This window comes from Acomys russatus, chromosome 2 (assembly GCF_903995435.1).
Source record: "Acomys russatus chromosome 2, mAcoRus1.1, whole genome shotgun sequence".
In the NCBI taxonomy this organism is placed as follows: domain Eukaryota; kingdom Metazoa; phylum Chordata; class Mammalia; order Rodentia; family Muridae; genus Acomys; species Acomys russatus.
Window position 1 is genome coordinate 35565664 of NC_067138.1, and position 14265 is coordinate 35579928.

General features: G+C 43.6%; 1 protein-coding gene across 1 annotated transcript in view; it reads right to left on the reverse strand.

The window, feature by feature from the left end:
- The window catches only part of Ints8 (integrator complex subunit 8), a 60567-nt gene extending 47546 nt beyond the window's left edge, over nt 1–13021 (reverse strand). The window contains exons 1-6 of the mRNA XM_051160252.1: nt 12792–13021; nt 10573–10747; nt 7784–7924; nt 7446–7517; nt 5683–5734; nt 2909–3091 (exon numbers count right to left, since the gene is read on the reverse strand). Of these exons, the coding sequence (XP_051016209.1) occupies nt 2909–3091; nt 5683–5734; nt 7446–7517; nt 7784–7924; nt 10573–10747; nt 12792–12921 (753 nt within the window). The 5' untranslated portion in view covers nt 12922–13021. The remainder of the gene's footprint in view (nt 1–2908; nt 3092–5682; nt 5735–7445; nt 7518–7783; nt 7925–10572; nt 10748–12791) is intronic.
- Nucleotides 13022–14265: the final 1244 nt, after the last annotated feature.

Sequence of the window (14265 nt, forward strand, 5' to 3'; positions counted from 1 at the left end):
ACTTTCTTTTTTTTTTTTTTTTTTTTTGTTTTTCGAGACAGGGTTTCTCTGTGTAGCCTTGGCTGTCCTGGACTCATTTTGTAGACCAGGCTGGCCTCGAACTCACAGCGATCCGCCCGCCTCTGCCTCCCAAGTGCTGGGATTAAAGGCGTGCACCACCACGCCCGGCACAATCCACTTTCTTATACAACCCAGGACCACCAGCCAAGGGCAGCACTACACACAGGGGAACGGCCCTCCCACATCCATCCTCAATCAAGAAAATGATCCCATTAAATTGGGGGAGTTCAGTAGGTATGTGGCCTTTCTGGAAGGTAGTCTGGTATTTTGTAAGGTCTGTACTGTGATACATCCCCAGAACTGTCTTCAGCCTAACACCCCTCCTTTCTGTGCTGCTGAATCGCTCAAAAATCTAGCACGGTGTGAACCCTCACTTTCTGGGTATTCACCCACTCTGACTGAACAATCCTCCCATGGGGTCTTTATGAAGATTCAGTGCTATTCAGATAACTAATTCCTGATTATGGAATTCTTGCTTTGATTCAAACAATTTTAGAGGTTAAAAAGTTAAAAGTTGGTAGAAAGTTTACAGCTGAAATAAATACTTTTGTGAGCCTCCAGATGCCTCATTAGGAGACAGGCTTGAGACAAATCTGTGGCTTTATGTAAGCTTTCACTCTAGTGATGGTATCACAGGTCCTGGTACAAACCATACATGTAGCAAAGATGAACCTAGAACATAACAGGGCCACCAAGAAATGTCAAAATTAAGTACAAACCTCAATGTCAAAAAAGAAAAACTGTTTCTTGTAATTCTTTATAACTTGTCAGCTTATGGCATAAAACACTGTGGTTCTAAATTTACTTTGTATCTTGAAATATAAGCCTAGATAATGAAACGTTTAGCTTAGTACCAAAACATAATCACTAAAAGCCCTACCATTTTGACAGTTTTGTCTGTCTCTGTGATAAGTCCTTTTGACCATGGTAGTTTCTTTCTCTGAGGTAAAGAGTCTTTGCTCAGGGTATAAGAGGTGTAAACAGAACAATAAAGCTTTTGGGGACCATTCACCTCATCCATTTTCGCCCTTGGGTGTGTGTGTGTGTGTGAGTGGTCTTGTTTCTATCTCTCTCTTATTTCTTATTTCCCCTTAGATTCACAATTAGGCTAACAGACCCAGGGCGCTACCACCAGCAGGCATACTTTAGCCACCAGAGATCTCAGCAAAGAGGCCTATATACAGATCAAAGGGCCTCCTTTTACAATTCCCTGCAGTTTTTGGCTAGAAGCTGCCTTTGCAGCCCTGGCTACAAGAAAAAAGTGGTTTAAGTGGCAGAACAGCCAGTCTTGAGCCACAAAGAGGAAACCCTGTCCCCCTCCCCTCTTCCCCATCCTCACTGGCGGCCTCTTGCAGTCAAATTTAAAAGGGTTTTGAATTTAGGTAGAGATCACAAGAAAGAAATGTCAGTCACTGAATGACCCCAACGAGAGAGACACCAGTCACCAGTCTGACTGACCCCCAATCTCTGACACTGTGTCTACCTCCTCCGCTTACCCCCTGGTCCTATCAAATCTCTGACCAGGTGTCTACCCGCCTCCACTTCCCCCCTGGTCCAATCAAAGCAGGACTTTGACAGAGGCATTTTTCTCCTTGTGTTTCTCTTTTCCCAGATGACTCCAGCTTTTGTCAAACTGATAGAAAGTAAAACAAAACAAAACTAACCAGTACACCTAGTAAAGAAAATGAAAGCTTGGAACACGTAAATGACATTTGACAATAAAAGTAAATTACTTTTTTTGTTTTTTTGAGACTAGGCTTCTCTAAATACGTTAGCTGTCCTGGAATTTGCTATGTAGACCAGGCTAGCCTCAACTCCTCTGCTTCTGCCTCCCCAGTGCTGGGATTAAAAGCATGTACCACCATGCCTGGCTAAAACTACAAACTGTCAAAGGAACTAGCCAGAGAAGGAGACAAGATCCTTTAAAAGACCTGAAATGGGGGGCTGGAAATATAGCTCAGAGGTTAAGAGCAGTAACTGCTCTTCCAGAGGTCCTGAGTTCAAGTCCCAACAACCACATGGTGGCTCACAACCATCTATGAAGTGATCTGATCCCCTCTTCTGGCCTGCATGCAGACGGAGCACTGTATACATAACATTAAATAAACCTTTAAAAAAAAAAAAAAAAACTAAAATGTAGGGTTTTTTGGTTTTTGTTTGTTTTTGTTTTTCGAGACAGGGTTTCTCTGTGTAGCCTTGGCCATCCTGGACTCACTTTGTAGACCAGGCTGGCCTCGAACTCACAACAATCCGCCTGCCTCTGCCTCCCGAGTGCTGGGATTAAAGGCGTGCACCACCACGCCCGGCTCCAAAATGTAGGTTTGGAAGCCTCTGCCTCCTGAGTACTGGGATTAAAGGCGTACACCACCACGCCCAGCTGGAGGCTTACAGTTTCAACCTACCACAATATTAGTTTTTGTTGTCTTTGGGGTATCTAATTACATTCTTAATATAAATGTAGGGCAAATCAGAAACTACTTCAAAAATAACACACTCCATGAATTTTTTCCCATTTTCTTTAGAAAAATCATGTAAAAGCCAATAAAACTTCTAAGACATAACTGCCAATAAAAATCTGCATGTAATAACCCTGGTGGTGCATGCCAATTAACCCCAGCACTTAGGGGCTATGTGAGGGGGTCAGACGTTCAAGACAAGTCCTGGTCACAAAGCAAGAGCCAAGCCAACGTTTGCTATATTATTGTGTTTCTTTAGAAAGAAAAAAAGGAACTCAAACTGAAACCTAAATCACAAAAACAAGGGTAGAACACAACCACATCTAACTAAAAACATCAAGAAGATCTAATATGCAGTTTCCAATATACTGGCTGAGTGAATAAATAAATACCTGGCACTGCATCTCCTCGGTTTTGATTTTCAAGCCAGCCATAGAACTCTCAGTTTCTCCATTCACCATGCCTGGTTCCATGGCCAGTAAGTCTAGAGTTCTCATGGTATGAACATACAGATCCTTGTTTAATTTCAGGGCTGCTTCCAGGACCAAAATAGAGTCAGCAGCTTGTTCTTTCAGCTACAAAAATTCAATAAACAAATGAAAATGCAACAATAGTAATTGATTATAATAACAACAAAAAAAATCTTACAAGATACTTAGTAGTTTCATGTACTAAAATTGTAGACATTGTAACAGGTAAAATTATTTAAAGTAAATAATTTTTTTTTTTTAAATAAGACAGGATCTCTCTGTGTAGCCTTGGCTTTCCTCTGGAACTCAGTCTGTAGACCAGGCTGGCACTAAACTCAGAAATCAACAGAGACAGCCTGCCTCTGCCTCCCTGGATGCTGGGATTAAAGCTGTGCGCCACCACTGCCCAGCCAAAGTAAATAATCTTAAACATTAAAAATACAGAACATTTCTTTGTAAAGCTGGATACAAAATATAGGAAAGATTTGCACTACTGCACTTTAGCTTATGCAATGGGTCTATCTTTTTATCCTACCCTGTGCAAAATCATGTTCCTAACCCTACCTGACAGTAAAGTGACACAAGGTTTCGTTTCTCTGTCCCAAACCCTACAAGCCCTGCTGCATGTTTGTTTCTCACCAACTTCTTCACAGTACTCATGTCTTACCTGTCTTCAGAACAGGAGTGAAATATTTACAGAGTGTGGTGTGTGTGTGTGTGTGTGTGTGTGTGTGTGTGTGTGTGTGTGTGTGTATTTCACAGATAGAGATCTCTAATTTCTTTCTTTCTTTTTTTTTGAGACTGGGTTTCTCTGTGTAGCCTTGGCTGTCCTGGACTCACGTTGTAGAGCAGGCTGGCCTCAAACTCACAGAAATCCACCTATTGGAATTAAAGGCATGCACCACCATGCCTGGCTTCTAATTTCTTTTATGTTGAAGAGATAAAATTTAAATATGGAGGACTAGAGAACTAGCTTAGCACCATGTAAACTGCTCTTCCAGCAGACCTGAGTTTGAGTCCCAGAACTTACATCAGCCACCTTAACTCCAGACACACGAAGGGTCTGACACCTCTGGCCTCTGTAGACACCTGCACTTATGCACACATAGTACCCACACATAGACACAGACAGACAGACAGACAGACACACACACACACACACACACACACACACACACACACACACACGAAAATTAATACAAATTTAAGAACCATACACACAGCTGGGCATGGTGGCACACACCCATAATCCCAGCACTCGGGAGGCAGAGGTAGGCAGATAGTTGTGAGTTTGACAACAGCCTGGTCTACAAAGTGAGTCCAGGACAGCCAAGGCTACACAGAGAAACCCTGTCTCGAAAAACTGGAAAAAAAAAAAACATACACACAAAAAACCCTTCTGAGGTAACATACATCTCAACGGCACAGCACTGCCTAGCAAATATGCACACATACATTCAAGATTTGCTATAATTTTCTGATATATTTGCTGTCAATTTTTAAGAAGTACGAAGAGGGCCAGGTGGAGGTGGCACACACCTTTAATCCCAGCAGAGAAAGCAGATCTCTGAGTTCAAGGCCACCCTAGTCTACAGAATGAGTCCAGGACAGCCAGGGCTACATAGAGAAACCCTATCTTAGAAAAAACAAAAGCACAAAAAGTATAACAATAGCACCTTAAAAAAAAAAATTCAGTGTTTTGTTTTTCTGAGTTTCTTCTTCCTTTTCTTTTGAAGCAAGGTCTCTGGCCCAGGCTGGCCTTCCTACGTAGTTGGCATACATCACTACGCAGTTTGTGCAGTATGAGGGGTCAAACCCAGGGCTTTGTGCATGCTGGGTCAGTGTTCAACCAACTTAGCTATATCCCCACCCATTCTGTTTTGTTGACAAAGCCTTATGTAGCCTCGGCTACCCACAAACCTGGGGATGGCCTTGAGTTCCAGCCCCACCTTCTGAGTACCGAGTACACTACACACTCGGCTTTGTGTGTCTGTCTGTACGTACAAGTTAAGTGCATGCATGTCAAGGCCAGAGGGTGACGCTGGGTGTCTCTCTGAATTACTCTTCAGCTTAGTTTTTGGTGATTCAAGCACTGAACTTGGAGCTCAGCAATCCAGGTAGAATAACTTCTGTCTCCATCTCTGCAGTGGTGGGATTCCAGGCAAGCACGCGGAGACCCCTGGCTTTTACACGAGTGCTGAGGACAAACTAGGCTCTTATGCTTCCACAGCAAGCTCTGACTAACCAAGCCTTCTCACAGTCCCACAAAAACCATCTCTAACAATTGGTTGGCTGAGTATAACACGTGACTAACAGTGTCCGTTATTAAAGTATCATGAAATACTCAACAAAAGAATTGATGATAAAGTATTATACCAATCGTGTTGAAAACTGTACAAGTATGGCAGCACATGTCTGTAATCCTAACATTTATGAGTCAGAGGCAGTAAGGCAGGAAGATAAGGGATTAGAGACCATCTTGGCAACATAGAAAATTTAGGCCAAGCTGGGCTACATGATAAGACTGTCTTACGAAAGCAAAACACACACACACACAAACCTTACTTATATGGTAAAAGCAAAACTCTATCACTGTACTTAGCCCTTTAACATACTCACAAACCTATAATGAGATGTATCTCTACATGCTAAAAGCTGTCCCTAAGTCCAACACTGAGATCACTGCCAATACTCACCACTTTCAAAATGTTCTCTGTTAGTTCTTTTTCCTGTTGCATCTGATTCATGCTAACAGAGAAAAAGATGAAGAAATATAACTATCAAGACACAACTGGAGAAGTCAACACTTAAGACTGTCATTCTTCAGGAGTTTTTTAAGTATATTAACATTGATTTTTGTTTGTTTAAAAATAAAGCACATATTATTATGATCATTAATATGCCAGACTTTCTCAATTACTTTGCATAAAACTTTCAATTTAGGAGTAAAAGTGGCTAAGCATAATGCATACCTACAATCCAGGACTGAGCAGTGGAGACAAGAGTATCAGGAAAGACCTGAGCTACAAAATTGAGTGTTGAGGCTACCGTGAACTATATTAGACCCTATCTTGAAGCTAATGAAAGAAAGAAAGAAAGAAAGAAAGAAAGAAAGAAAGAAAGAAAGAAAGAAAGAAAGAAAGAAAGAAAGAAAGAAAGAAAGAAGAAACCAATAAAAAAGTAATAAAGCTTATTGACAACAAAAGCTCATTTATTTAAAGACATAGAGGGGACAGGAAAGATACTCTTCCAAAAGACCAGGTTCGTTTCCTAGCACCCACACGGTGGTTCACAACCTACTGCAACTGAAGTCCCAGGGTTTCTGGACCTTCTGGCCTAGGGCATCAGGCAAGCACACGAAGTAATTACATATGTGTAGGCAAAACACTCAGCAGCATAAAATTAAATTGAATCTTTGTTTTTATTCTTTTAAGAAATAGCCATAGGAGCCAGACACAGTGGCCATGACTGTAAACCAGCACTCAGGAAAGCAGATAAGTGGATCGAGGCCAGCCTGGTCTACAAAGTAAGTCCAGGACAGCCAAGACTACACAGAGAAAACCCTGTCTTGAAAACCACCAAAAAAAAAAAAAAAAAAAAAGGAGCAGGACATTGTGGCAAAACCTCAGGAAACAGGTATTAAATCTCTTGTGAGTTTAAGGCCAGCCTGGTCTACCTTAGTAAGTTCCAGGCCGGCCAGCCAGAGCTGCATAGTAAGACTCTATTAAAAATAATAAATACTTAAACAGAAATAAAAAATCGTGATAAAGAATGGGTCATATCACAAAGAACTGTGTTACTGTTTATGTCCTGGTGTAATACTGTCATTACTTGGGATACTGGCAGTTTCCTCAAGAGGTACATTTGTTAGGCTTGCTCCTAGATGGTTCTTCTGGGATGTATGGGGACCTGTGGGAGGTGGGAGGTCAAGTAGAACTGGACTGTGCCCCCAAAGGTAATTATTGGCCCTGGCTCCATCCTCTCTTTGTCAGCATCCTGGATCATGAAGTGAACCATTTGCCCTGACAGATTCCTACAATTGCAGTCTGGCACAAGTCCTAAAGAATGTGGCTAACCACTCAAACCCAAGCCATAAATAAGTCTATTCTCTCTGTAAGTGCAAGTAAGTAAATCTCCCTTCTACCCAGTCAGAAACTATGGTGTCTAGCTCCCATGTGCGGTGAGCTGCCATCTAGAATTTATGAATTGGGGTTAAAAACTCCATATTCAATCAAGCGTTTCTAATGAATTTCATACTGTTATCACTTACAAATATTAAAATAATTTCCCCAGGGACAACACTAATTCTCCAAGCCCCTTAGCCACTTCAAACCAACCTCCGTGCAGACCTTCGTCCTATCTCTGATCTACTTCCTGTCTAACATGAGTTGAAAGGCTTATGAAACAAGTTTAAATTACAATGAAAAATGTTACAAGTAAGTGTTGTCAGCCAACTTACACATTTAGTTGAGGGGGTCCAGGTTTAGCCTGTTTGACAGGAAAGCTACTTTGAACAATTGTCCTAATTGCCCTAAAGAAAAGATAGAGAAAAAATTAACAAGAAGGTCACTTCAACCATAACCAATATAATAACCTAACAAATGTGAGATTTCATACACAGCTTCAGCAGCATGCTTTTTATCTATACAGCCATAAATAAAATGTCTCCACTTCCAGACTCACAGTTCCAAAGATGCCCAGCGAGATCCCTGGAGCAAAAGGAGATGGTAAAAGCAGGATGCTGAAAGGCATGGAGCACAGAAAGGAGGCTGCCCAGCAGAGGGCTTCGGGGCTCACCATCTGTTGTAGAGGAGGATCGCCATGGCAGTGGTCGGGGGAAGGGCTGCCAGGTCCATGTCCACATGCTTGGTCCCAGGAGGGACTTTGCTGATGCACAGCAGCTCGTTCAGCAGCATATTCAACACCGGAACGGACAGGCTTGAGAGAAGCAAAGGTGCATGCCTGCACATTAGCTACACAAATGTCTACTGTGAGTGAAAACAACTACACTGCTCAAGGATCACATCTGCAGGGTTACCTATTAGATCCCCGACCTTTCACTATAAACGTAAGCAATACAAAAGTGGGCAAATATTTAATAAGCACTCATCATGCATCTAACTATTCAACCTATTACCAATCTTCTTGCACTTTTCTTACCACTTCCCAAATTATCCAGAATTCAGTGTACATGTAAAAAATGTAGCTTTCCTTTTTTCAAATAGGGTCTTGCTATGCAACCTAGGCTGGTATCAAACTGGCAGCCTCCTCCAGTCTCAGCCTCTAAGGTACTGGCTTAACAGGAGTACAGAACCACACCTTGCAAAAAATGGTTTTTTTGGTTGTTGTTGTTTTGGGGTTTCTTTTTTTTTTTTTCTTTTTGGTTTTTCGAGACAGGGTCTCTCTGTGTAGCCTTGGCTGTCCTGAACTCGCTTTGTAGACCAGGCTGGCCTTGAACTCACAGCGATTCGCCTGCCTCTGCCTCCCGAGTGCTGGGATTAAAGGCGTGTGCCACCACGCCCGGCTTGTTTTTGGGTTTCTTGAGACAGGATTTCTCTATGAAGCCTTGACTGTCCTAGATGTGCTTTGCAGACACAGAGATCCACCTCCCTCTGCCTCCCCGACTGCTGGGATTATAAGAACGCGCCACTACTACCTGGCTAAAAAGTGAATACTTAACAAAATGACAGTATTAATTTTGTTTGTTTTGTTTTTCGAAACAGCATTTCTCTGTGTAGCCTTGGCTGTCGTAGACTCATCTTGTAGACCAAGCTGGCCTTGAACTCATAAAGATCTTCCTGCTTCTGTCACCCTACTGACAGTATTAATTTCACACAGAATAATTTACATTTCCCAGCACTGGGAAGGAAGACACATGAGATCGCTGGGTTTTCTAGGACAGCCTGGTCTATATAGTGAGTCCTTGTCTCAACACCACCATTACCACCACCACCACCACCCCCAAAAAAGAAAAAAAAAAGCAATAATTTACATTTGATTATCATCAAATAACTAACTGGAGGTTTGGGCGTGTAGCCAACAGTAGTTTACTTGTCCAGCATGCACAAGGTCATGGATTCAATTCCCAGCAACAGAAAAAATAATAAGTGCTCAATTTTCTAATTGTTTCATATATCCCATGTAGGTTTTTTGTTTGTTTGTTTGTATTATTACACAGTGTTTGGCCTCCATGTACACCTGCAGGACAGAAGATGGCATCAGATCACATTATAGATGGTTGTGAGCCACCATGTGGTTGCTGGGAATTTAACTCAGGACCTTTGGAAGAGCAGGTGGTGCTCCTAACCTCTGAGCCATCTCTGCAGCCCCACCATGTGTGTTTAATATTCCATACATTATCATGGATGCATATGTCTTTTGTCCTCTTTTTCTTTTTCTTTTCTTTTTTTTTTTTTTGAGACAGGGCCGCTCTGTGTAGACTTGGCTATCCTGGACTCACTTTGTAGACCAAGCTGGCCTCAAACTCACAGTTATCTGCCTGCCTCTGCCTCCCAAGTGCTAGGATTAAAGGCATGTGCCACCTTTTGTTGTCTATTCATGTGGTCAGGTTTCCCCTCAGACTAAATCCTGGAAGCCAGGCATGGTGCCACATACGTATATTCCCAACATCTGGAAGGCACAGGCAAGATACCAGGAGTCCAAGGCCATCATCCACTACAGAGCTTGAAACCAACCCAGGCTACATAAGATCATGGGTTATACAACCAAAAAATAATAAATGTACTTTTAAAATTATATTTAATGCTGAAGAACACATAGTGGAAAAGAATGTTTTGAAATACTACATTAATTAAAGTACAAATCTCAGAAGTTAGGTCTGACATACAACTGTAAGTCAGAGACAGGAGAATTTGAAACCAGCCTGGGCTACACAGTGAACGCCTGTTTAGGCAAAATATTTAAGATCTTATAGTTTATAACAGTGAAAATTAGAAAAGGGGCTGGAGAAATGGGCCACTGGATTTAAGGGTACTGGCTGTTCTTACAGGACGGAGGTTCAATTCCTAGCACCCACATGACCACTCTAGTTCCAGGGGATCTGAGCCCTTTTCTGACTTCCAAGGACACCATGCACATATGTGGTACATAGACACACATGCTGGCAAGATATTCATAGAGTAAATTTAATTAATTTCATTAATTTACTTATTAAATTAATTAAATTTAGTTACTTAATTAGAAAATAAACAAAAAGGCCTGGTCTACAGAGGGAGTTCTTGGAACCTGACAAAAACCCTGTCTCAAAAAAAAAAACCCAACAATACCCAGGCAGTAGTGGCGCATGCCTTTAATCCCAGCACTGAGGAGGCAGAGGCTGGCGGATCACTGTGAGTTCGAAGCCAGCCTGCTCTACAAAGTGACTCCAGAACAGTAAAGGCTACACAGAGAAACCTGAGTCTCGGAAAACAAAAACAAACAAAAAAACAACCTAACTCTTGAATATTTTGCCATGAACACGCAGAAAACTAATATTTTACAACACTATCAGAAAAACACTATAATATAGACAGAAACAAAGATATCTAAATAGTGCTCCAAATGAAATTCCATTTAAATTTTTATACCTTTTCTCCAATATGTCTAAATCCCACTTTAAATGTGCAGCAACTTTAAGAGCAAGAAGCTTTAGGATGCGATTTCTCTTGTTATCAGGTGGAGGCTGGACTTGGTTTTGCTCATTAACGGAAGGTTTGGAAGCCTGTTCCAAAAACTGAACTATAAGCTGAACTGGTGCAGGATCTAGGATTTAAAAGAAAACAAATTCTTAAGGCTTTCATTACAAATATGCAAGAGACACTGGAGAGGCAGAGGCAGGTGGATTTCTGTGAGTTAGAGATCAGCCTGGTCTACAATGAGAGTCCAAGACAGCCAGAGATACACAGAGAAATCAAATCCTATCTCAAAAAACCCCAGGCCGGGCTGTGGTGGCACATGCCTTTAATCCTAGCACTTGGGAGGCAGAGGCAGGCAAATCCAGGACAGTCAAGGCTACACAGAGAGACCCTGTCTCAAAAAACCAAAGAAAAAAGAAGAAGAAGAAGAAGAAGAAGAAGAAGAAGAAGAAGAAGAAGAAGAAGAAGAAGAAGAAAAACCAAACCCTCCCAAAAACACACAAACAAACAAAATATACAAAAAGATTCACTACAGTGGTTTTTGGGGTTTCTGTTTGTTTGGTTGGTTGGTTGGTGTGTTTGGTTTGGTTTTTATTTGTTTGTTTTACTGCACTGTTTTTTGTTTCTAACCACAAAGTACTACCATATTTTCCAGCATATAAGACGACCCCCAACTTTTCCAGTCAAAATATTTTTGGAATATACTCGCCATATCAATGCACCCTGTGCAGCAGACTCCAGCATCTGTCTAGTTGCAGGTAGGGCACAGAGAGCCAGGTGCTTTATTTAACGCTGGCAGCCAGCCAGTGCCAGGCAACACTGCCCCTTTAAGGGGAGCTCCACACTCACCCTGAAGACCTGCAGCCCTCAGAGTCAAACCCCTGCTCCTCTTCTCCTTGAGGTACAGGAAGATATATGCAGCTTGCTCCTTTCTGCTTCATATCCTGCCGCGCCCGCCGCACCCCCTCTCCACGGTGAATCCGCCTGGCATCCCCTCACTATATGCACAAGGGGAAGCAAGCCACAGGTAACTAAGTAGCAGGCATGTAAGATGACCCCAATTTTGGCACAGAATTTTTGGGGGTTTAAAAAAAAGTTGTCTTATACACCAGAAAAATACAGTACAAACAGCTGTGTAGGTATACTGACTAAAAAATGAGATACATGTGAAGGGGGCAGGGGCAACATCTGGAAGTGAGGTCAGAGATAGTTATAGTGCAGCTTAGTGGTTACCAGCTTGTTTGATAAGCAAGAGGGCCTGGGTTCAATTCCCAGTACTAGCGGAAAGGGCGGGTAGAGTGAGGAGAAAGAGATTTTAAAAACGAGCTCAGAACAAAGCATTTCACACGGAAGAACTAAACACTACAGGGTCCAGTCCATCATATGACCAGGGCTAATTAGAGGAAAGATGTGCAGGCTGCAGAACTACTGTTTTGGCAGTTAGGGTCTTTTATTGAGTTACGACTCTGCCCTTGTTTCCCACACTGAAAAGCAGAGGCTAATGCCTCTTCACGTATTATAAAGGCTTCATTAAGTAATTTGAGGGTGTAGAGCTAACTAAGCATAGTGGCTTGGCACCCTGCAACCCTTAACAATATGTTAATAAGAAAGCCCTAAGCTACTCTTGATACAACTGTCCCCCCTAACGATGCCAACTTTCCTAAAGTCTCCTACAAGTCCGAGGACAAATTTGTATTAGAGCTGAGCAAACTAAAGGTAGCGAGCTTACATTCTATCTTTACAGAAATGCCCTGAAAGAGGAAAACAGCATGTTCCTTGCCCAACAACCTTTATGCAAACATTAATATCCCTATACCGCCTGGCGATTGCAGCGCAGTTCCTGCTTTCGGGGATTTTTATTTTAAGTCGGGGCTCGTCATCCCCCGGGTGAGGACACAAGAACCGAAGGCTCAGAGCGGCTGGCTCCAGGCTCCGCGGCGCCGTCAGCCCCCAGGGCCGTGCGACTCCGGGAACCCGGCCCCCTCAGGCGTGTGCGGGCGCCCCACGCTGTGAGGCCGCGGCCGACGGACGAGCCTTTTGTCTGGAGCTTTGTCTCAGCCGCTCCGCGGCGACACCCAGGACCCGGGCATCGTCAAGCTGGGCCCGTTGGGCCGCGGCCGCCCGACACTCGGGGCAGCGGGGCCGCCGACCACGCCCGCCCGCTCGCTTACCCGGGCAGGGCTTGCGCAGATGCTTCTCCAACAGCGACTCCTCCAGCAGGAACTCGAACCAGCAGGTCTGCGGCGGGGTGCAGGGCCGGCTGGAGGTGGCTGCCTCCCGGTCCGCCGCCTCCGCGCTCATCCTGCCCCCGCCGCTGCTGCTCCCGCCGCTTCCCGGCTCCAACCTGACCCTCGCCGGACCCTGCGTCCAGCGGAACGGCCGGGAACCTCCAGATGGCTCGCTCGCACGGCCCAAGATGGCGGAGTTGCCAGCCCGAGCCCGTCCCCGGATCTGCCGCTCGCCGAGCTCTCGACCAATCGCTGTTCGACTTCGGAGGAAAGGGGCGGGATCAGCAGGCCGCTCCGCCTCCTGCCTGGCGTGGACTCGCCTTGCCCCTCAGAAGCTAGGTTCTGGCCGGCGGGGCTTTCCAGGTTCCCTGGGAGTGCCTGCCATCACAGACAAAAATAAAGGGACTTCGGTGTCTTCTTCGTAATAAGACGAAGGAGACCCGATCTTGTTGCTTTGTCTATCTTTCTGAGATTCCTTCCCACCTACCTCTCCCCGTTACCTAAATGCAGATTGCATACCGTAAGATCCAATTTTTCTGCGACTCGCTATTTAGGACCTAGTTAATCCTCCTACTATCTCCAGTCTGTAAACACCATTTTTACACTTGCCAACATTCTGTAACGTTCTTAAGTACCGTTATCAACAAAACTATAGAGCAAAGTGTGGTGGAGCATGCCTGTAAAACTCAGCACCTGGGAACAGAAGCCAAAGATCACCTCAAGTTAAAGGCCAGATTGGTCTTCATAGAGTTCCAGGGATCCTGGGGGCTGATCTAGACCAAATAGCCCAAGGAGAGAAACTGAAGAAAACTCCCAACGCCTACCGTGGCCCTACACACACCCCATAGAAAATGTCACAAATATGTATTACTACAGATGACTGATTTTATAAGGGACCCTGAAAAACACAGAAATTCAGATTTAGTCACTTTCGTGTGGATACCTCTCCTTCAGTTTTGTTTTGATTTGTTTGAAACAGGGTTTCACACTGTAGCCCAGAACGGCCTGAAACTATGTAGCCCAGGCCAAACTTTAGCCGGCATCAGTCTTATAGGTCACCATGTTTTTTGTTCGTTGGTTTGTTGGTGGGTATCTGTTGTTTTGCTTTTAGATTTTTTAATAAAAGATTTCACCCTCATACAGATATGCATGCAGACAAAACACCAATGCACATAAAATATAAAATATAAGAATAAATCATTTACAAAAACAAAAGATGTATTATGTCTACAGTGTTGTGTCTGCATGTACACCTGTATGCCAGAAGAGGGCAGTAGATCTTGTTACAGACGGTTGTGAGGCGTTATGTGGGTGCTGGGAATTGAACTCAGGACCTCTGAAAGAGCAGCCAGTGCCCTTAACCTCTGAGCCATCTCTCCCGCCCTTTAGATTTCTTTTTAGAAGAATTAAATACAAC